Source organism: Jaculus jaculus, chromosome 12, assembly GCF_020740685.1.
Source record: "Jaculus jaculus isolate mJacJac1 chromosome 12, mJacJac1.mat.Y.cur, whole genome shotgun sequence".
NCBI lineage: Eukaryota > Metazoa > Chordata > Mammalia > Rodentia > Dipodidae > Jaculus > Jaculus jaculus.
In genome coordinates, this window is record NC_059113.1 from 107,536,372 (window position 1) to 107,558,036 (window position 21,665).

At 45.5% G+C, this 21,665-nt stretch overlaps 1 protein-coding gene across 3 annotated transcripts in view; it reads right to left on the minus strand.

The window, feature by feature from the left end:
• LOC101610703 (ceruloplasmin) overlaps positions 1-6,065 on the minus strand; it is a 69,570-nt gene extending 63,505 nt beyond the window's left edge. For all 3 annotated transcript variants that reach the window (XM_045130748.1, XM_045130746.1, XM_045130747.1), the window contains exon 1: positions 5,748-6,065. In XM_045130748.1, the coding sequence (XP_044986683.1) occupies positions 5,748-5,893 (146 nt within the window). In that variant the 5' untranslated portion in view covers positions 5,894-6,065. The remainder of the gene's footprint in view (positions 1-5,747) is intronic.
• Between the last annotated feature and the right edge of the window lie 15,600 nt (positions 6,066-21,665).

Below are 21,665 nucleotides of genomic sequence, written 5' to 3' on the forward strand. Positions count from 1 at the left end.
CCCGTGGCCTCACACCACTGAGAGCCAGCGCTGGCCACTGAGCTCCTTGCCCGAAGCCTTGTGGAAAAATCCACTTTCTGGGTCAGTCAGGGTGTAGGCAGCATTCAGTTCCTGCAGTCTGTAGTGGGAGAGTCTCTTGTTTGCTTGTGGTTTCCAGCTGGGGACATCTTCCAGTTCCTCAGGGCCACTGCCTGCAAGCCTGTCAGGTGGCTCTCTCCAACTTCCCGCCAGCCAGGGCACAGAGTTGCCCGAATCTGTGAAGCCATCCGGCTTTCTCTCTTGCAGCACCACAGGCTGCTCTCCCCAGGGCCAGCTGTGCTGGTCACTAAAACATGGACCTGGAGTGACATCCTCCACACGGGTTCCTGAAATCTTAGAACTGGACATCTTTTGGGGGACACTTTACCAATTCTGCCTATACCACGTGGGAGTCATAGGAACACAGTCCGGAAGCAGGTTGAGACGCGCCCCAGGGGAGCACAACCCGAGCTCCCGAGAATCACGCATCCTAAATAACCCCGCTCCACTACCCGTGTTCTCAGGGGACATGGAACTAGAAATGTTAAAATTGTTTCATTCGCTCCTCTGAACAGGCTGCCCTCACTAGCTATTACTTCCTATTTTTTTATTTGGCAACCTCAGGGGATGAATCATTTTAAGTAGATTTTCCAGATAATGTTAGCAAAACAGTATGCCTCCTTAAGAATATTTGAAAAACATTTTTTTTTTCAAACAGAGTGTCACATAGTCCAGGTTGGCCTGAGCTCACTATGTAGTCATTTCAAATTTTTAAAAATACTTTTAAAAAAGTGTATACACATGCACACAAACACACACACATACACACACACATGTATACCATTTTCATTTATTGGTTTATTTGAGAGAGGCAAAAAGAGAGAACGGGCGTGCCAGGGCTTCCTGCCACTGCATATGAACTCCAGACACATGTGCTCCTTTGTGCATGTAGCCTTGCATAGGGACTGGGGAATCAAACCCAGGACATCACCATCCCCCCAGCCCTAAAATGACTTTAAAGGAGTGCTAACGTAGTTCTCTGGGAAGTCATTGTGCCTACAAAAGCAAACCAAAAAATAATTCCATATAAACAGTAAAATGAAACATGGACCTAACCAATCAAACTACCAACTAAACCTTTAACATGAGACTTCAACAAATCAGAGTCTCCCCCTAACTAACTAGAAATTTTCTACTTTAAATAATCAAATATACTCTCTTTGTCTTGCTTCCATAAACACCTTATAAAAGTGTCATTTGTCTCAGGAGACAGAGGTAGGAGGACAGAGGTAGGAGGATTGCCGTGAGTTCAAGGCCACCCTGAGACTACATAATGAATTCCAGGTTAGCCTGGGCCAGAGTGAGACCCTACTTCGAAAAACCAAAAAAAAAAAAAAAAAAAAAAGTGTCTCTTGTATCCCACACACCACGGACCTGAATATGTCTGCGGTAGCCCCATTCATGAGTGACTGAAATTCAAATGAACTTGGTAAGTGGTAAGTGTTAATGTGTTTAACGAATTTAAATAAGGGTAAAATAAATGCCTTCAGTGAAAATAGTTTTTGTTTCTAGAAAAGTTTGTTTCCCTATTTTCTTTTTCAAAATATTTTTTGTTCATCTTTATTTATTTATTTGAAAGTGACAGAGAAAGAGAGAGAGAGATAGAGAGGGAATGGGCGTGCCAGGGCTTCCAGCCATTGCAAACGAACTCTAGACGTGAGTGCTCCCTTGTGCGTCTGGCTTATGTGGGTCCTGGGGAATCAAGCCTCGAACCGGGGTCCTTAGGCTTCACAGGCTAGCGCTTAACCGCTAAGCCATCTCTCCAGCCCTGTTTCCCTATTTTCTTAAGCAGGGTGTTATATTGGGAACTCATCCTTTGTTCTGATAACAACAGTTAAGATGAACATTTACTGAGCAGTTCTTACACCGTGCACACTCACAGTCATTGCGAGCATTGTTACGAACACACTGAGGCCAAGTGGTCTTGGCCTGGGCTCTGTGTCTCTGGGCAGGGTTAGAGCTGTCATTTCTGCTTAGTCATTGGATCAGCTCGTAGTGACACCGTCACTTTAGAGCTTGTTTTTTAAACCTATAGTGGGCTGGAAAACTTTTATATTAATGTATCAATATGTTACGAAAGTCACCATTCCTGGATGAAAGCCTATAGAATCATGGATAAAAGGGTTTTGTGGGCTGTGGATGTGGTTAAAGGTCTTTGCTTGCAAAGGCTAACGGCCTGCATTCAGTTCCCCAGTACCCACATAAACCCAGATACATAAAATGGAGGTGCCTCTGGAGTTCATGGGCAGTGGCAAGGGGCCTTAGCATGCCCATATTCTCATTCATTTGCTCTGTCTCTCTCTTCTTGCAAATCATATAAATAAAATATAGGTTACAAAATGTTTTTTTTTTCAGAAGGGGTTTTTCTTATTTATAGCTTCCTAGAGTAAAAAAAGTCAACCAAAGATAATAGTATTATTTTTGCTATGATAGTCAACTATCAATAAATGGTTAATATGTATTATGGACCCAGAACACACTGTTGAGTTTTGTTTGTTTTTCAAGGTCGGGTCTCACTCTAGCCCAGGCTGACCTGGAATTCACCGTGTAGTCCCAGGCTGGTCTTGAACACACAGTGATCCTCTGACCTCTGCCTCCCAAGTGCTGGCATTAAAGGTGAGCGCCACCACGCCCTGCTTACAGTACTGACTTTACGAATGGCTTTTATGTGGATGCCTGTTGTTAATTAAATGAAAGTAACTTGGGCTGAAGAGGTACATGTTTTCGAATCTTGAACGGCTTCTCCATTTTTGGATGGGACAGCAGCATTGGCTGTAGGGGCTGAGGGTCTTTTACATGTCCCTGTTAGAAATAAGTGACATTGACATTGATCCCAGGGTGGAAAGCCTGTTCCCTAAGCAATAAGCACGGTAAGGACAACTCATGCATTTTTCTCTTTACAATCTGCTGACGTTTTCATTTTCACTACCTCTAGTTTGACCTCCTAGGCTGACTTCTGTTTTATTTAATTGCCTGATTCATCCCGCGACAAGAATCTGTCCACACAAGGAGCAAGGGACAGTTTTACAAGAGAGCCTATCGTATCTTCTGCATTCTACAAACCTTTGGTTTTGCGCATTTGCAAACACTTCTTAGCGTCTCCGTGCCTTTGGGTCTTGTGAACAAGCAGTGTCCGAGCACATGGGGTCCTGCCCTGTCTGCACACATCCAGCCCCTCTTTATCATCGAAGACCTTCACGCTCACCGCCCTAGCACCCATCAGTTATCTGACGTCCATTCATGTGGCACATGCGTCTGGAGCTTGTATGCAGTGGTGCAGGTCCAAGCTCCCATTCTCTCGCTTTCTACCTCTTTCTCTGAAACAAATAAATTAATTTAAAAAAGAATCAGGCCAGGTGTGGTGGTGTGGGGCAGAGGTAGGAGGATCGCTGTGAGTTCAAGGCCACCCTGACACTACATAGTGAATTCCAGGTCAGCCTGGGCTACAGTGAGAACCTACCTCAAAAAACCAACAAATAAATAAAATAAAATAAGACATAAGAAAAGACTCAATAGTTATGTAATATGATATAGTAATTTAGCTGTTTTTAGACAATTTTAACAGTTGTCATTTGAGTCATTCAAGTTTCTTTTTTTTTTTTTTCAAGTTAAACAAGAACTTATTAGAAGAGAAAGTGAGGGGCTGGAGAGATGGCTTAACCACTAAGGTGCTTGTTTGCAAAGCCTAATGATCTGGGTTTGATTCCCCAGTACCCATGTAAAGTCAGACACACAAAGTGGTGCATAAATCTGGAGTTTGTTTGCAGTGGCTAGAGGCCCTGATGCACCCATTCTCTCTTTCCTTCCCTCTGTCCCCTTCCAAATAAATAAATAAGATATTTTTAAAAAGAAGAGAAAGTGAAAGTGAAGCAAAAAAAAGCTCCTGAATTGGGCTGGGTATCAAGGGGGCAGCCTTTGCTTGAGTTTCATAACCATTCAGACACATTCGTTAATATAGTATATACTGGCTTGAATGCCTAATTTCCATTTGGTGATAAATGCTTAATTAATAATATTATTAAAAGCAATAACATCAGTTTGGATAAATTTCCATAATAAAAACTCCAAGGAGAACTGTACTTTTTCTTTTGGTTTTCCGAGGTAGGGTCTGTCTTTAGCTCAGGCTGACCTGCAATTCGCTATGTAGTCTCAGAGTGGCCTTGAACTCATGGCAGTCTTCCTACCTCTACCTCCCAAGTGCTGGGATTAAAAGTGTGCACCACCACGCCCTGCGCCTGTTTGTTTTTCTGTTCAGTGAATAGTGCTTGAAATAAACTAGGTAGTGTCAGGCACTGTGATGTCATGGATATCCAGGCCATTTTGTGTCTGTGGGGAGCACGTTTTATTTACTTATTTGAGAGAGAGAGATATAGAAATAGGCAGGTAGAAAGAGAGAGAGAGAGAGAGAGAGAGAGAGAGAGAGAGAGAGAGAGAGAATGGGCACATCAGGGCCTCCAGCCACTGCAAACAAACTCCAGATGTGTGCACCCTCTTGTGCATCTGGCTTATGTGGGTCCACACGAGTTGAACCTGGGTCCTTTGGCTTTGCAGGCAAGCACCCTAACAGCTAAGCCAGCTTTCCAGCCCAACACTGAAGTTTTATATGGCGTCTTATCTGAGCCATCATAAGCAGTCCTGGGAGGTGTGTCATTATCACCTTTCCCCACCACTACTGACAAGCTGGGACGGCTAACCCGATTCATTCACCGCCCACCCAGTAAGTATTAGGCCAAATCATATTTGTTAAACTGGATTTCATTCCTATAGATGAATTTTATTTATTTATTTATTTATTTATTTATTTATTTATTTATTTATTTTTTTGAGGTAGGGTCTCATTCTAGCCCAGGCTGACCTGAAATTCACTATGTAGTCTCAGGTTCAAGGTGATCCTCTTACCTCTGCCTCCTGAGTGCTGGGACTAAAGGTGTGCGCCACCACACCAGGCTTGATTCTTTTTTTTTTTTCGAGATAGGGTTTCACTCTAGCCTAGGCTGACCTGGAATTCACTATGGAGTCTCAGGGTGGCCTCGAACTCACGGCAATCCTCCTACCTCTGCCTCCCGTGTGCTGGGATTAAAGGCGTGCGCCACCACGCCCGGCCTCTTTTTTTTAATATTTCATTTTTACTTATTTATTAGAGAGAGAGAGAATGGACATGCCAGGGCCTCCAGCCACTGCAAACGAACTCTAGACTTATGTACCACCATGTGCTACTGGCTTTACATGGGTACTGGGGAATCTAACCTGGGTCCTTAGGCTTCACAGGCAAGTACCTTAACCATTAATCCATCCCTCCAGTGCTATAGATGAAGTTTTGCAGGATTAAGAAATATTGTATTTTATACCACTAGTGGTGTGACAAGCGTAACATTTTATACTGTCATCATTAAAATGTATGAGCTTCTGCATTGACAGACAGACAGACAGACAGCATGGACCCGAGGTGGTGGGAATCCAGGGCAGTTTCCCAGGACCACCAGGAAAGAGCATTCTGCACTGAGAAATACCCAGAAGTAGACAGGAGGTTGGGTCAAATACCTTGGATTTCAAGCCAACACTTTGCAGTTTCTGTAGATAGCAAATTAAATATTTATACCACTGGCTTTAATTTTAGATTCATAATTATTTATAAACCTGGCCCATAAACAACAAAAATAGTGACTTACGTGTCAACTGAAGTAAGTTTCTTTTCCCCGTTGTCAGGGGCATAATTCCAAGTTGTTTCAATAATTCCAATATAATAATGCTTGTCTCTTGCCCAGGTTTTGTCACTACAGAAAAACAGAAAAACGCCTAGCATCCAAAGCTTCATTTTTCCCTCCTCTTGAAGTTGAGATGAAATAAAGCAAAATCAAATGCAGGCTATTATATAAATCAGGCTCTCTTCCTTTATTTTGCTTGATTGACACAATTCAGTGTTGCATAAGAGCAAATCATTTCGTTAGAGCAAATAACATTTTCCGATTCAGCTGGGGTTCTCGTAAACCCAGAAAGAAAAAAAAAAAAAAACTTCTCAGTTGCCAGACTTCTCTAACAACACACGAAAAGTCAACAGTTATTGTCGGAGGCCTGGGGCATGCACCGCTGCCTTCACTCCTGGAAATCCCAGGAGGGCAGAGGACATGTCTAAATGCTCTCTTTGTTCTGCCAAGAGAGGCCAGTCCCCTGTACACAGCCAGCTTTTAATAAACCAAAAGAAAGCTTGAAAAATATGTTTAAAAAAAGCAGCTCTTTGCTATTTCTCAAAGACTAATGAAACCTTGGCTGCGGCTTTTCAGATATGAAATAGGATCTTTAGCAGAACACCAAGTAACCGATGATAAGAATTTCATTTTGAAAATTTTATCTACTCATTGATCTCTGGAGACAGCTCGCTATACACTTGACCGAGTTGTTCTGTGTTGCTGTATGGAAATAACAGGGGTAATAATTCTGTTGGAATTATCAAAGAAACCGGTCACAAGCCAGAGAAGTCATGGAGTATGTCTGTATTCCTATCTACTGGGTAGGCTGAGGTCAGACAACTGCTTGAACTCAGGAGTTTAAGACTGGAGGAAACTCCTAATTCCCACTTCTCCTTCCGGAAGGATCTCATGCCTCCAGAGCCAGCCACAAGAATCTTAAAAGCAGGAGGCCAGAATCCTCATGGAGGAAGGCAGGCCTCAGCGTGGAGTGCAGAAAAGTGGGCACAATGAGAAAATAAGAAGAGTGACATTGTCGCGAGCACTCTCAAAGGTGATTGGTTGAGAGGATTCCGCCCATGAAGGTCAATAATACTCAGACGCTGGTGTACTCGCAAAGGAGTTTACTGGGATGAAAGTCACACACAAGCAAGTCCAAACTATCACAACTAATATTATAGCTAATATAATATATATCCAAATTATATTCATCACTACTAACACAATATTTCTAGTGAGTCTAAAATGTATACAACCTGATATCGCGACACTTGGGAGTATCGCGAGACTCGGTCTGTGAGATTTCTGACGTCACAACCTGGCGACGCGGGGTCCGTGCTCCGACTTTCTCTCGGTTCGCAGTTTTCAAGGCGAGTCTCAGTCGTCTCGGTCGTTCGGACAGCGTGTCGGGCAGATGAATTCGGATCAGCGATGCGTCTCGCGGAGGTCTCAGTCCGGACCGCTGAGCAGCCGTTCAGTCAGTCATAGTGTCGGGAGGACTGGGACAGCGGCTGCTAAGCAGCTGGGTTTTTTGTATTTTCCACTACTTATCTAGGGTTGCACACACCTTCTGGTAATCTCTTACTATGTCATTGTACTCAGTTTTTTTCTTAGTTTTTTGCTTACAAAGGTTGACTTTGCAATTTTGCTCTCACACACAAAGAAAAACAAACTTATTTATCTAAACTGTCCCTGGACCATATGCTGGTCCTTACATGCTCATAACAGACATCCAAGAAAATAACGTTAACAGAATGTCTAGCAGAACCTTTCTAAGAGTGGAAGAATACCCTCAGAGAGATGGTGTACCCCTGAAGTGTGCGTGTGTGTGTGTGTGTGTGTGTGTGTGTGTGTGTGTGTAGGACCAACTCAGATGTCCCAGTGGAAGCCAGGCTGGTGGCGTACAAAATTACACAGATGGCTGGAGTCACAGAGCTGATGGAGCTGAGTTACAGATCACCACACCAGGCACAGAGGTGAGGCAGAGGTAACGTGACAAGGAAGCCCTGGAAGGTGGGACAGTAGTTCCACCTGAAACAGCTTGGGACATGCCCAGCAGTTGGGGGGGGGGGGCTTGGCGCCCACTGGGGAGTGTCACATGGTGGGCAGTTCCAGAGAGAGTTGCTACTACAGCAGCCACTCCTTCAAACCCAGGCATGGGTCACCCATCCCTAAGGCAGAAATCCTATGATCCTGCCACCTCCCAAGGGCCCTACCACCCAGCAGGACTGCACGGGACGTGCGGGGTGGTGGGGGGGGGACAATTAAAGCCATGACAATGGACTGTGAGGAGCTGTTAGCAGCCAGACGCACAGGCCACAACGCTCAATCGGAGGAAAGTAAGCCCAGGAAGAGGTGGTGGGGAATGAGGAGAACTGGTAAGGAAATGGGCAAAGTGCATTATTACTTCTAAATCAATGATTGTGGCTAGAGAACAGTGACTATATAGTCATTACCCCCCATCAAAACATAATAAAGCCAGGCGTGGTGGTGCCTGCCTCTAATCCCAGCACTCAGAAGGCAGAGGTAGGAGGATCACCATGAGTTCAAGGCCACCCTGAGACTCCATAGTGAATTCCAGGTCAGCCTGGGCTAGAATGAGACCCTACCTAAAAAAAACCAAAAAAGAAAACAAACAAACAAACAAAAAACAAGCAATGAAGGGAGGAAAGAGAAAAGAAAGAAAGAAAATAAGTCAGCCACAAATCAACCTGTTTTCAAATTGAAGAATGAGTTCGGTAAACAGAAAGTACCCTAGTTTTTTTTTTTTTATTAAAATTTTTTGTTCATTTTTTATTTATTTATTTGAGAGTGACAGACAGAGAGAAAGACAGATAGAGGGAGAGAGAGAGAATGGGCGCGCCAGGGCTTCCAGCCTCTGCAAATGAACTCCAGACGCGTGCGCCCCCTTGTGCATCTGGCTAACGTGGGACCTGAGGAACCGAGCCTCGAACCAGGGTCCTTAGGCTTCACAGGCAAGCTCTTAACCGCTAAGCCATCTCTCCAGCCCGAAAGTACCCTAGTTTATTACCCTAGGACCTCACTCTTTGAAGCGGACATGAAATTTAATATGGAAGCCTTTGTATTTTACTTTATTTTTTAAATATTTTATTTATTTATTTGAGAGACAGAAGCAGATAGAGATGGAGAGAGAAAAAATGGGCACTCCAGGGCTTCCAGCCACTACAAATAAATTCCAGGCACATGTGCTACCTTGTGCATCTGGCTTTACTTTGGTATTGGGGAATTGAATCTGGGCCCTTTGGCTTTGCCAGTAGCAGGCTCCTTAATCACTAAGCCATCTCTCCTGCCCCAAGCCTTGTTTGTTTTTTAAATTAAAGTCATGTCTTCAGTCACAGTGACGTGTCTACTTGTGTAAGAGGCCCTTGCTAAGCTGGAGCAAATCCTAACAGCAGATGACATTTTGTATCAATATATTATATTTTCTTCCCTGTAGGATACCTTTCAGTGTGAAATGCTATCTGTCTGTTGAAATAAATTGGTCTGGGAGACATTTGAAGAGTTTATTCATTTAGCCAATATTGAATGAGCCCCAGCTCTGTCCTAAGTTTAAGAAGCTTCTTGGGTGCTGGAGAGATGGCTTAGTGGTTAAGCGCTTGCCTTTGAAGCCTAAGGATCCTGGTTTGAGGCTAGATTCCCCAGGACCTACGTAAGCCAGATGCACAAGGTGGCACATGCATCTGGAGTTCATATGCAGTGGCTGGAGGCCCTGTCGTGCCCATTCTGTCTCACTCTCTCTCTCTGTCTGTTTGTCGTTCTCAAATAAACAAATAAAAATAACAACAACAAAAAAAGGATGGAGCATTTTGGATGAAATTACCCTCATGGAACTCACACTCTACTTAGGAGAAGTTGACAATAATGACCGAGTAAAAATTGAACAATGTCAGTCCTAAGTGCTACGGGGAAAAACAAAAATCCATCCCAGAAGGTGGTAATGAGTACTAGGAAAATACCAGGATGAAGCTCAGAGCCATACACTATGAAGGTCCTAACCCACAGGCATTCCGTGAATCTGCACCTCAGCTTCAGTTTCCTCATCTGGGAAAATGATCAGTTCCTCTCTCTCTCTCTCTCTCTCTCTCTCTCTCTCTCTCTCTCTCTCTCTCTCTCTCTCTCTCTCTCTCTGTGTGTTATTGGGATTGAACTCAGGGCATTATGAATGCCATACAAATAAATGCTGTACCACTAGGCTATAATCCCTTGTCCTTAATTAAGTCATTAATTAATAACAATACTAAAATCACAGCCCCCAGGATCACCCAAGCCTCCTTCTAGAGCCACCTTAAACAACTCTGGTCTCCTGTCCGTTGCCAGAGCAGACTTAAGTCTGAAAAGCTGCCCAGACTCGTTTTGGTGAGGCCCTGTGCCATGAAGAAGCTACCCACTGCCCCCAGGCTATTTCTTCCAAAGGGTCTGCTCAAAGTGGGCATCTCTGTGTGGTTTAGAGGGAGGGGCGTGTTTCTAATTGCCCAGAAGCCAGTATGTGAGCCAGTGTGTACCCCATCATCCCTTCTCATTCCCACTCTGTGTTCAGACTCAACACCAGAACTGTGGGGGTAAATAAAGGACGGTGGTCACCCCCAGGGCGACTTCTCTCAGACAATTCTACCAACGACCAGCTGAACAGTTAGCTCGAATTGTTGTTGAGGACTTCAGAAATTATGTTGACAGCACCCCTCAGAGTGGTGGTGAAATGAAACAGCTAAATTGGTGTCCACGAGTGTTTTATGGTACAACATAGCACCTTGGGTATATATCTGTGTCTTATGGTCATTTCTCTTCCCACGCACGGAAAGGCACGTGTCTGCTGTGTGTCGGGAAGTGGGGGGGGGGATCTCCAAGTTTTAGGACTACTACTGGATGCTGTAAGCAGCAAGCCCTTTTTTTTTTTTTTTTTTTGGTTTTTTTGAGGTAGGGTCTCACTCTGGTCCAGGCTGACCTGGAATTAACTCTGTTATCTCAGGGTAGCCTTGAACTCATGGCAATCCTCCTACCTCTGCCTCCTGAGTGCTGGGATTAAAGGCGTGCGCCACCACGCCCGGCAATAAAAGCTTTTAATATCACAAACCTCTCACTCACCACAGTGACTCCAGAGGCCTACTTAAAAGGTAATTTTGTAGCTAAAAGTCCCCTGCACTTAAGATGTAGAAAACAGGGACTGGAGATATGGCTTAGTGGTTAAGGCGTTTGCCTGCAAAGCTAAAGAATCCGGGTTCAACTCTCCAGGACTCACGTAAGCCAGATGCACAAGGCGGCGCATGCATCTGGAGTCTACCGTGGCTGGAGGCCCTGGTGTGCCCATTCTCCCTCTCCCTTTTTCTCTCTCTCAAATAAATAAATAAATAAATATATTTTTAAAAGTACAGAACAATAGCATAGACTGAGCTAAAACAAGAGAAGTGCGATGGGGCGGAGCGGTGGCCCAAGCATTGCCAGAGAGGGTCCTGCCCTGCACACAGAGGGTCCTGATGCGACGCCTTTACCTTGGAACCCCAAACTACACCTTTGCAGTTTGCTATAAATGCACATTATATGTCTAGGTTAACTGTTTGGGATTGTAAGTCCAGTTATGCAGCTCAAGCTGGGGTCGGTTCCCATTGCCTTACGGACTTGTGGATAGAGGGAGTCACCCCTATCATTTATGGACAAGGTGGATAATGGCTGAAACGGGGGGGGGGGCTCCCTTACCATGTCCTGCTTCTGTTTATTTCTGGCTGCCTGGATGCGGTCTCCCTGCACCTCCACCATCCCCGTTTATGCTTCCCGTTGGCCCATGAGTACTGACTCTTAACACCTGATGCCAACAGAGTTACTGAGAGCGAAGCTACCTCGAGGGCTGCCCTTCGCTGTGTGGCCGCCGGGACTCAGCAGAAGCAGGAGCCGTTCTGTCTGCGGCAGCCACGCCACCCGCTGCCTGCTTCCCGGAATGTTGTGTAACGGGAGCTGTGGTCACGCGCAGACGTTCCTAACGCGCACACAGGCTCGCCTTGGCAGAGCACAGCGCTGCCAACCCCGCTGCCCTCTAACCAGTCCGTCCGTGGCTGCTTCGAGACTGATGTCTCAGAAGGGTCTTGATCTCATGGCCCTTTGGCTGCCCGTTAGTGGACATGACTCCACTCAGCAGTTCCTGGCACAGAAAGCAGTCACAGCAAGGAAAGCAAGAAAGTCCAGATTTCCCTGCTAGGGGTTATGACCTTCCCAGCCATAGGTTGTTGACTGGGTTTTCAGTGTTAGGTGTAGATTCTCTTCTGTGAAGTGGGCGGGCCTAAAATTCAATCAGAGAGCAGCTGTTTACCTCTGATGACAGACGTGCCACTATTGCAGCAGTGGGCACATCTTGCCTACCTTGCCAGTTGTATAGCTTGTAGGCACTATGACAGCTAGCCAGCAGGGAGGAAGATGGGCATCGTCTACATTTTCGGTCTTTAAAAAAAAATTTATTACCCGGGCGTGGTGGCGCACGCCTTTAATCCCAGCACCTGGGAGGCAGAGGTAGGAGGATCGCCGTGAGTTTGAGGCCACTCTGAGACTACATAGTGAATTCCAGGTCAGCCTGAGCCAGAGTGAGACCTTACCTCGAAAAACTAAAAAAAAAAAAAAAAAAAAAATTTATTTATAATTGAGAGAGATAGAGAGAGAGAGAGAGAGGGAGGGAGAGAGAGAGAAAGAATGGACACTCCAGGGCCTTCAGAAGCATGTGCCACCTGGTGCATCTGGTTTATGTAGGTCCTGAGGAATTGAACCTGGGTCCTTTAGTTTGCAAGCTAGCGCTTTAACCACTAAACCATCCCTCCAGCTTATTTTTGGTCTTTTTTTTTCCCAGGCTTTATTTTTATTTTTTTTGTTTATTTTTTTAATTTTTATTAGCATTTTCCATGTTTATAAAAAAATCCCATGTTAATTCCCTCCCCCCCTCCCACACTTTCTCCTTTGAAATTCCATTCTCCATCATATTCAGGCTTTATTTTTGTTTTCACAATTTTTATTAACATTTTCCATAATTATAAAAAAATATCCCATGGTTATACCTCCTCCCCCCCGCCCTGCACTTTCCCCTTTGAAATTCCATTCTTCATCATATTACCTCCCCATCTTCATTTTCGGTCTTTTTAAATGGTAGGTGCATGAGCTGGAGAGATAGATCAGAGGTTAAGCGTGTCTCCTGTGCAGGTATGAGGGCCTGGGGTGGGGGGGCGGGCGTCTGAGACTGCCTAAGTTGAAGTCTCCCGGTCCCAAGTGAAATAGCTGGGTATGGTCATGTGCACCTGCGACCCCAATCCAGCAGGGAGCAGAGACCTGAGGATCAGGGGAGCCCCCTGCAGGCTCTGGACTCAGTAAAAGGAGATTCTGGATTCAAACAATACCAGGTGGAAGAGCCATGGAGCAGTTCTCCTAACGTTCCACGTGGGCGCCTGCAGGTGAGTGTATGGGGCAATGCAAGGACACATACATGTGCATACCACATACACAACACACACACACACATACATCATACCACATACATCATATTACACAGGCACACACACGCACACGCCAAACAACAAACAAATGAAATGAAAATTTAGGCCTGGGGAGATGGGTTAGCAGTTAGGACACTTACCTACGAAGCCTAAGGACCCATGTTTGACTCTCCAGATCCCAGGTAAGCCAGACACACAAAGTTAAGGCAAGCACAAGGTTGTTTCTGCCCACTAGTTGGCGCAAGCATCTGGAATTCAATTTCAGTGGCTGAGGCCCTGGTGCACCAATTCTCAATCTCTCTCTCTAAAAAAAAAACTATCTTTGTTTTTGGCTTTTCAAGTTTGGGTCTTGCTCTAGCCCAGGCTGACCTGGAACTCACTATGTAGTCTCAGGGTGGCCTCGAACTCACAGTGATCCTCCTACTTCTGCCTCTGAGTGCTGGGAGTAAAGGCGTGTGCCACCACACCCGGCTTAAAAATAATTTTCTTTTCAAAAAAGTTGTTTTAAGAAAAAATTAAGAGCAGTCCCTAATTATTTGGAGGACTACTTAATATACACCATTGCAGAACAAGCACAGAATTTGATCAAGAAAAGGTGGATTTTCTTAAAGTAGCTCCTTTTCCTTTCTCTTTGAGTTTTTGTAGCATGTGTGTCTAAATCCTGGGTACCTGTCATTAGGATGCGGAACCTGCTGACCGACAGCTGTGCGGGTGACGCGGCCGGCCGGTGCCCTCGGCCCTTGGCACCCGCTGCTGCAGCTGCCAGGCTGTTGCCGCCCCCACCCCACTGATTAATCACACTTCCTGCACCAGTCAGGCCCAAGTCTGCGAGCGTGTTCTTTAATGAACAAAAGGTTAATGAGTTAAACAATATTCTTTTTTTAAAAATTTATTTTATTTTATTTATTTGAGAGAGAAAGTAGCAGAGAGATAGATAGAGAGAGAGAATGAACACGCCAGGACATTCAGCCACTGTAAGCGAACTCCAGACGCATGTGTCACCTTGTGCATCTGGCTTATATAGGTCCTGGGGAATCAAACTGGGGTCCTTCAGCTTCTCAGGCAAATGCCTTAACCGCTGAGACATCTCTCCAGCCCTAAACAATATTCTTGGTGAAATTTGGGCAGCACTCTTACCATCTCTTAAAGCGTATTCTAGTTTTACCAGTCACACCTTTAAAAGGCCTCAGGCTTGGGGCTGGGAAATGGCTCTTTGGGTAACACAACCACACAACCACACAAGCATGCAGGCCTGATTTGCTCTGAGCTCGATTCCCCAGCATCCATATAAACAGCTGGGGATGGCCACATACACCCATAACTCCAGCCCTGTGATGAGCAGAGATCCAGGAATTCCCGGGGCTCACTGGTTAACCAGCCTGACCAAAAATGACAGCTCTGCCAGGGTTCAGCAACAGACTCTGTGTCGGGGAGGCAAGGAGAGGAGGGATGGGACACCCGACCTTCTCCTCTGGCCTCCGTGGGCCACACGCCCGAGCGTGTACCGTACAGACAGCACAGCACACAAGATCATGCTCCACACAGGCATGGATGATCCTATGAAGGAGCTAACCACATCCACATCAGATCAAAGAGCAAAGTACTTACTAATGTTGTCTAGCATTTTTTTTTTATATTTTATTTATTTATTTGAGAGCGACAGACACAGAGAGAAAGACAGATAGTGGGAGAGAGAGAATGGGTGTGCCAGGGCCTCCAGCCTCTGCAAACGAACTCCAGACACGTGCGCCCCCTTGTGCATCTGGCTAACGTGGGACCTGGGGAACCAAGCCTCGAACCGGGGTCCTTAGGCTTCACAGGCAAGTGCTTAACCGCTAAGCCATCTCTCCAGCCCATAGTATTTTAATATCATTATTAGTTTAGTAACTTTTTAAAGTCCTGTCCTGGAGCCATGTACTGGGGTGAGATAACATGGTGCTAGAGACTTGTTTGGTAATTCCCCAGATATTCACGTGTTACTTACATGACTAAGAGTTAAAAGCTGCAGTGAGTGCTGCCTCTTATACCAACATTTGGGAAGTTGAGGCAGGAGGATCAGAAGTTCATGATTATCCTCAGCTATTCAGCAAATTCATGGCCAGCCTGACCTCCATAAGATCTCGTCTCAGAGAGGAAGGAGAGGAGGAGGTAAGAAGAAGGAAAAGAAGCGGGAGGAGGAGGAGGAGGAGCAAGAGGACAAGAAAGTTTATTTCCAGTTGTCATGATATGTCTTTTTTATAAATTGTTATTTGTGTGTGTATGCGTGCACACATGTGTGTATGCCCATACCAGGGTGTCTTCCACTGTAAATGCCCAGCCAGCTTTGTGTAGGTGGCTGGGCACTGGGAATTGAGTCCTGGGCCAACAGGCTTTGCAAGCAAGCACCTTCCATCACTGCCTATCTCTCCAGGTCCATGATACACTCATTTATTTAATTGACTCCTGCTTTCCCATATTCTTATTGTGTAAAGCACACTTTGTTAACTGGTGAATGCACAGACGTTTCTTGCTCCTCCCCTGTGGATTCCATTACAAGGGCTACAAAGGTTCTTTGCCAGTCTCCCTGTTGAAGGAGTCAGCAAACAGAACCTGGGCAGATGCCAGGGGGTTGCCCAGAGATTGCAGACTTGCAAACAAGCTTGAGCCACAGTCTGCCCAGATATCTCTGTCCCTCTGTCTTAGGTAACAAGTAGCCACTTGCTGACTTTTGACCCTGGGGAAATTAAATAACTGTCCAAAAAAAAACAAAAAAAGAAAAATCCCCAAACTGCCCAGGCAGCTTGCAGCTGCCATGTCCTCATTCCTCCCTTTCTTATTCCGCAGCCAGAATGTTCCCAAGACCAATAAAACTCCCAGCCATGCGCCACCCAGTGCACACTCTGGTTTCTAGGGTCAGAGGGCTGTTGGAACCTGACACGTGTCCCGCACTGTGAATAAGTCTGCTCTTTGCCATTGAGACCCCTATCTATTTCTTTATTTCAAAATCACCTCAAAAGTTTTTACTTGCACCTACTACAAGGCTGAGGGGGGCACATGATAAGCATTTGACCAGTGAGGAACAGGCAGGAATTGCAGGGATTGTGAGGCCGTCCCTCAGAGGGCTTTTTGTCTGATGGTTGGTGTTTTTCCCATCTTCCTGGCCCTCAGAATGCACAGGAGCTGGACAAGCAAAAAAGTGCTAGTCACAAGGAAAAGCTCGAGGGGATCAAAGACGTGGGCCTCCGCCATGCGGCTGTTAAGCCAATGCTGCAACCACCAGCCTCCAAACATGTGTGACACGACGCAGCAGCACCAGGAATCCTCACACGGGGCTTCCCGTGACAATTCTTACACATGCCAGGTCAGATCGAGAGTCTCTATCATGAGCCTTGAGGTCTGTATCCTTCGAGCCCGAAAGCATCATATAAGATCAAGATCCACATTTCAGGGACTAAGCTAGGTGCTTCTCCACTCTAAGTGAGTGTTTAATTTTTTTAAACATTTAATTTAATTTATTTATTTGAGAGAGAGAGAGAGAGAGAGAGAGAGGAAGAGGCAGATAGAATAGGCATGCTAGGGCCTCCAGCCACTCTGCAAATGAACTCCACATGCACGTACCACCTTGTGCAGCTGGCTTACATGGGTACTAGGGATTCGAACCTGGGTTCTTAGGCTTCACAAGCAAATGGCTTCACCACTAAGCCATTTATCCAGCCCAGAATATTTAATTTTCAAAATTTTACAGATGTACTGTAGGACACAGTCTTGGATTATGTGTTTGGACATTTATTTACTTCACTTTCCTACTTGCTTGCTCACTTACTTGTGGGTGCACGCCCACCACACATGTATCACTTACTTCCAGCTCTACATGGCTGCAGGGGAATTGACCCCAGGTCAGCAGGCTTTGCCACCGAGCACTTTTAATCACTGGGCCATCTCCCTAGCCTGACTGAGAACTCTCTTGGCTATTGTTTCTTTCTAAGTGAGCAAGGCCTCAATTTGCAGATGCTTTCTCTGTTCCTTTTGTCCTCCCCACTGCCATTAGTTAAAAGCCGGGTTACATCACTCCCAGCCCAGTGTGGACATCACTGCAGGGTTGTACCTTGTCTCAGAAGCTAAGCAGGCCCCAGCCTGGTTAGTGCTTGGATGGGAGGCTCAGGATAAGCTTTCACACAAAGCTTACTAAGAGCTCTCATTTCAGATGACATTGCCCTGGAACTTTTCCAGCCCTTTCCTGGCCGCCTCATCCATGGGGTTCTTTGCAGTCTGACTTGTGGACTTGCCACTGTTCATGTCAGCCGTAGAAAAAGGAGTTTCCAAAGTTGACTGAACGGTGTGCCGTAGTACACAGCTCTGTGTTTAAGTGTTACTAAGGGTGTGGAGGAAGAGCTCCTCTGGTGTCTTCAGCAGGATCTCCCTCCTTGGGAGTTGAAAATGAAGGCAGAGAGCATACAGCAGCTAATTTCTCTCTTGAGCACAGAACCCCATGTTTCAAAACCCTCTCTGTAAGTTACTTGGAACTTAAGAGGTGAACCCCAGGGCCTGGTCCGATGGGATAAGAAGCAAATAAGAGGGAGGTGAAATGCTCTATAGTATAAAATGGGAGGAAACTGGCAAAAGGTTGCTGCCAACTTGAATCCAGCCCTGGGCTATGTAGTGAGTTTCAGGCTAGCAAGGGCCTCAGAGTGAAACTCTTAAAAAACACTGATAGAACATTAAGAGAAGTGCTTACTGGGCAGTTTGGCGAGTATAGTATACACATTTAGCCAGACACCAGCAGACATTATACCCCTAGGGCTCATGACTTCCCCTGTCATAGGTTCTCAGTATCAGGGATGGATTCCCTCCCATGGAATGGGCCTCCAATTCGAGAATGGTTGGTTTCCCCCATAACATATATGCCACTATTGCACTCATTGGCTCATTTGACCTGGCTGGTCAAAGTTAAGTCTTGCAGTGCCCACTGTTGTTTATCTACACTGATGATTTCTCTCTCCCTCCAATGTTCATACCCATGTGTTAACGCTACTTTCACTTTTGCTTAGAGAAGCTTCTCTTTTCAGATGGCAGTGACTTGGAAGGGATCATCAGCACAAAATATGCAATTGTGGGGATTAAAACAAACAGATAATCATATAAAGCCAAAATCCTTAAGGGTGTGTGTTGTTCTACACCCGTAATCTTGTCAGCTGGGAGGTAGAGATTTTGGTTCTGAATTGGGTTCCAGGTCAACCTGGATCTGGATCAGACCCTGTCCCCAATAATGACAGAAGCAAAAGACAAAGGCCCTATATATATGAAAGCACCAAAGGCAACAAAATTCAACCCCCAAATACAGGTTATTTGAAAATGGTAAAGCCAACCCCGAATATATACCCCATAGCCTACCCTGACAAGGAAAGAGAGATTAGCTCTTGCAGGTCTGTGTACTCATTAGACTTGTTGAACTTGGAGTTACAGAGTTTGATGTTTGCCCTGGTTGTTTTAAACCTTGTATTGGTTAACTATTTCTTTGCTATGCCCATTGCCATCTTTTGCAGGGTGAGTGTTTATTTTGTACTGTTATGGGTTTTGGGGGATTTTTTTTTTTTGGTATTATGTCTCAGTTAAAAGATCTTGGACTATGGGAATGTTTGAACATCATTAGGATTGATTAAAAACTATGGGGACTTTTAAAGATGGACTAAATGTATTGCATTTTACATTGTGGATGGTTATCAGTTTAGGGGGGCTGGGGGTGGAATGTGGGGGTTTGATTCAGGTGTCCCCCATAAACTTAGGTGTTCTGAATGTTAGGTTCCCAGCTGATGGTCATTTGGGAATTAACATCTCCTGGAGGCAGTATATTGTTGGGGGCGGGCTTATGGTTGTTATAGCCAGTGGCATCTTGTCTACACTCTCAGGAGAGTGTTCTGAGAGTATCTCAGGAGAGAGTTTAGCACACTGTCCTGTTGCTGTGGTCCACCTGATGTTGGCCAGGAGGAGACGTCCACCCTCTGCTCATGCCATCGCTTTCCCCTGCCATCATGGAGCTTCCCCTTGAGTCTGTAAGCCAAAAATAATCCCCTTTTCTCAAAAGCTGCTCTTGGTCTGGTGATTTCTGCCAGCAATGCGAACCTGACTGCAACAGAGGGGATGCACTCTGATTTTGCCCATGGTGCCCAGCCATGGAAACAAACTCAATGTGCACATTTTTCCTGAATGCCCTTTTTAGTATTTCATGGGTATCTCAGCTGGTACTGTACCCACATTTAAGAAGGAATCCCAGCCTTGAACAAAAGCTTTAAGGTTCTTCTTTCAAAGCTGCATTGCAACAACACTGGGCTAGATAGCTTTCACTCCGTGAACATGAATAGCATGTGATTTGGAAGCTATGTTTTTAGAGATAATTTAGAGTACCTGATAAGCACTAAGAAATCGTGATGGACCTAGATGATAAAAGAGGGAAACTAAGTGAGGAATTATTTGCTTTAAGCTGAGCCATCTGCCCTCTTGAGTATTACAGTTACTTATCTTTTCACTTCCTTCATAGGCAACTCAAAGGAACAAAGACTCCGACCACGTAGGCCATTGCTGATTGATGAAGCACGATGGGCACTTGGAGTCATCTCTAATCTTATAAGCTAGAGAAGCCTATAAGAGGACTTCAGTGAACCGAGCGAATGCCTAGGAAAACAGGAAGTTTGTGATCGTTATTACGATTGTCAATGTGACAGGGTCTAAAGCTACCTAGGAAACAAACCTTGGCATACCTGTCAGGGGGTTACTTGAGATGGGAAGACCCCCCCCCCAACAGTAGATGATCTCATACCATGGGCTTGGGACCCAGACTGAAGGTAGATGACATCATCAACGTGGATGACATCACACGGTTGATACAAAAGACACAGCTCTCAGCTCAGAGGGGAGAAGAGAGAGTTTATTCTGGAGCCAAATATGAGTGCCCAGGAACACAGATTTAGGTTAGTCCCACTCTATGTTCCAATGTGTTAACAATTTCATGACAGTTTTATAGTTACAGAACAAAAGAAAATCATAAATCAAGGCACTTTTCAAATACATTGGCTGATGTGGTGGTTTGATTCAGGTGTCCCCCATAAACAGGTGTTCTGAATGCTAGTCTCCCCAGCTGATGGCAATTGGAAATTAAAGCCTCCTGGAGGCGGTGTATTGTTGGTGGCGGGCTTATGGGTGTTATAGCCAGTTTCCCCATGCCAGTGTTTGGCACACTCTCCTGTTCCTGTTGTCCACCTGATGTTGGCCAGGGGATGATGTCTACCCTCTGCTCATGCCATCGTTTTCCCTTGCCATCGTGGAGCTTCCCCTCAAGCGTGCAAGCAAAAATAAACCTCTTTTTCCCCAAGGCTGCTCTTGGTTGGATGATTTCTACCAGCAATGCAGACTTGACTGCAACAGCTGACTATCAGGAAGGTGGGTTACAGCAAGGTGAGGAAATCTCCGCAACCTCACATACTATCTGATGATATTCTTTTCTATTTGTTTTATTTTTATTTATTAGAGTTGGGGTGGAGGGAGAGTGAGAATGGATGCACCAGGGCTTCTAGCCACTACAAATAAACTCCAGACGTGTGTGCCCCCTTGTGCATCTAGCTAGCGTGGGTCCTGGGGAATTGAATGTGGGTCCTTTGGCTTTGCAGGCAAGCACCTTAACAGCTAAGCCATACCTCCAGGCTTTTTTTTTTTTTTTTTTAAATTTACATTTACTTATTTATTTGCAAGCAGAGAGAGAGAGATAGAAGACAGGCAGACAGAGAGAGTGGGCATGCCAGGGCCTCCAACTACTGGAAACAGACTCCAGATGCATGCGCCACTTTGTGCATCTGGCTTTATGTGGGTACTGAGGCTCTGAAGGCAAGCGCCTTGACTACTGAGCCATCTCCCCAGCCCTTGGATTGGTGGAAGCTGGGGGTCTGTTCTTGCATTCCAAACAGGATCACACCTGATCAACCGATAGTCACCAGGATGTTAGTTCAGACACAAGGGTGGGCAATAAATGGCTATTAAGGGGTTAAAGACAGCCAACATCCCATCTCTCTGTAATCACAGGAGCTTTATCAGTCCATTCAGCCTTGCTGGAAGTAGGTGCAGCAGATGCAGAGGTTTTCTTGGGAACTTTAGTTCACCATGGGCCCAGGACCCAGACAGAATAGGAAAGAGAAAGTAGAGCTGGAGAGCTGGCTTAGCAGTTAAGGCACTTGCCTATGAAGCCTAAGAACCCATGTTCAACTCTCTGGATGCATAAAGGTGAGGCAAGTGCCATGTTACACATGACCTCTAGGTGGCGCCAGCACATGGAGTTCAACTGAAGTGGCTGAGGCCCTGGGGTGCGAATTCTCTCTCCTCCCTCCCTCTCTCCTTCTACCTCTGTCTCTGAGAGATCTCCTCTGCTCTCTCTACCTTCGGCCCGAGCACACAG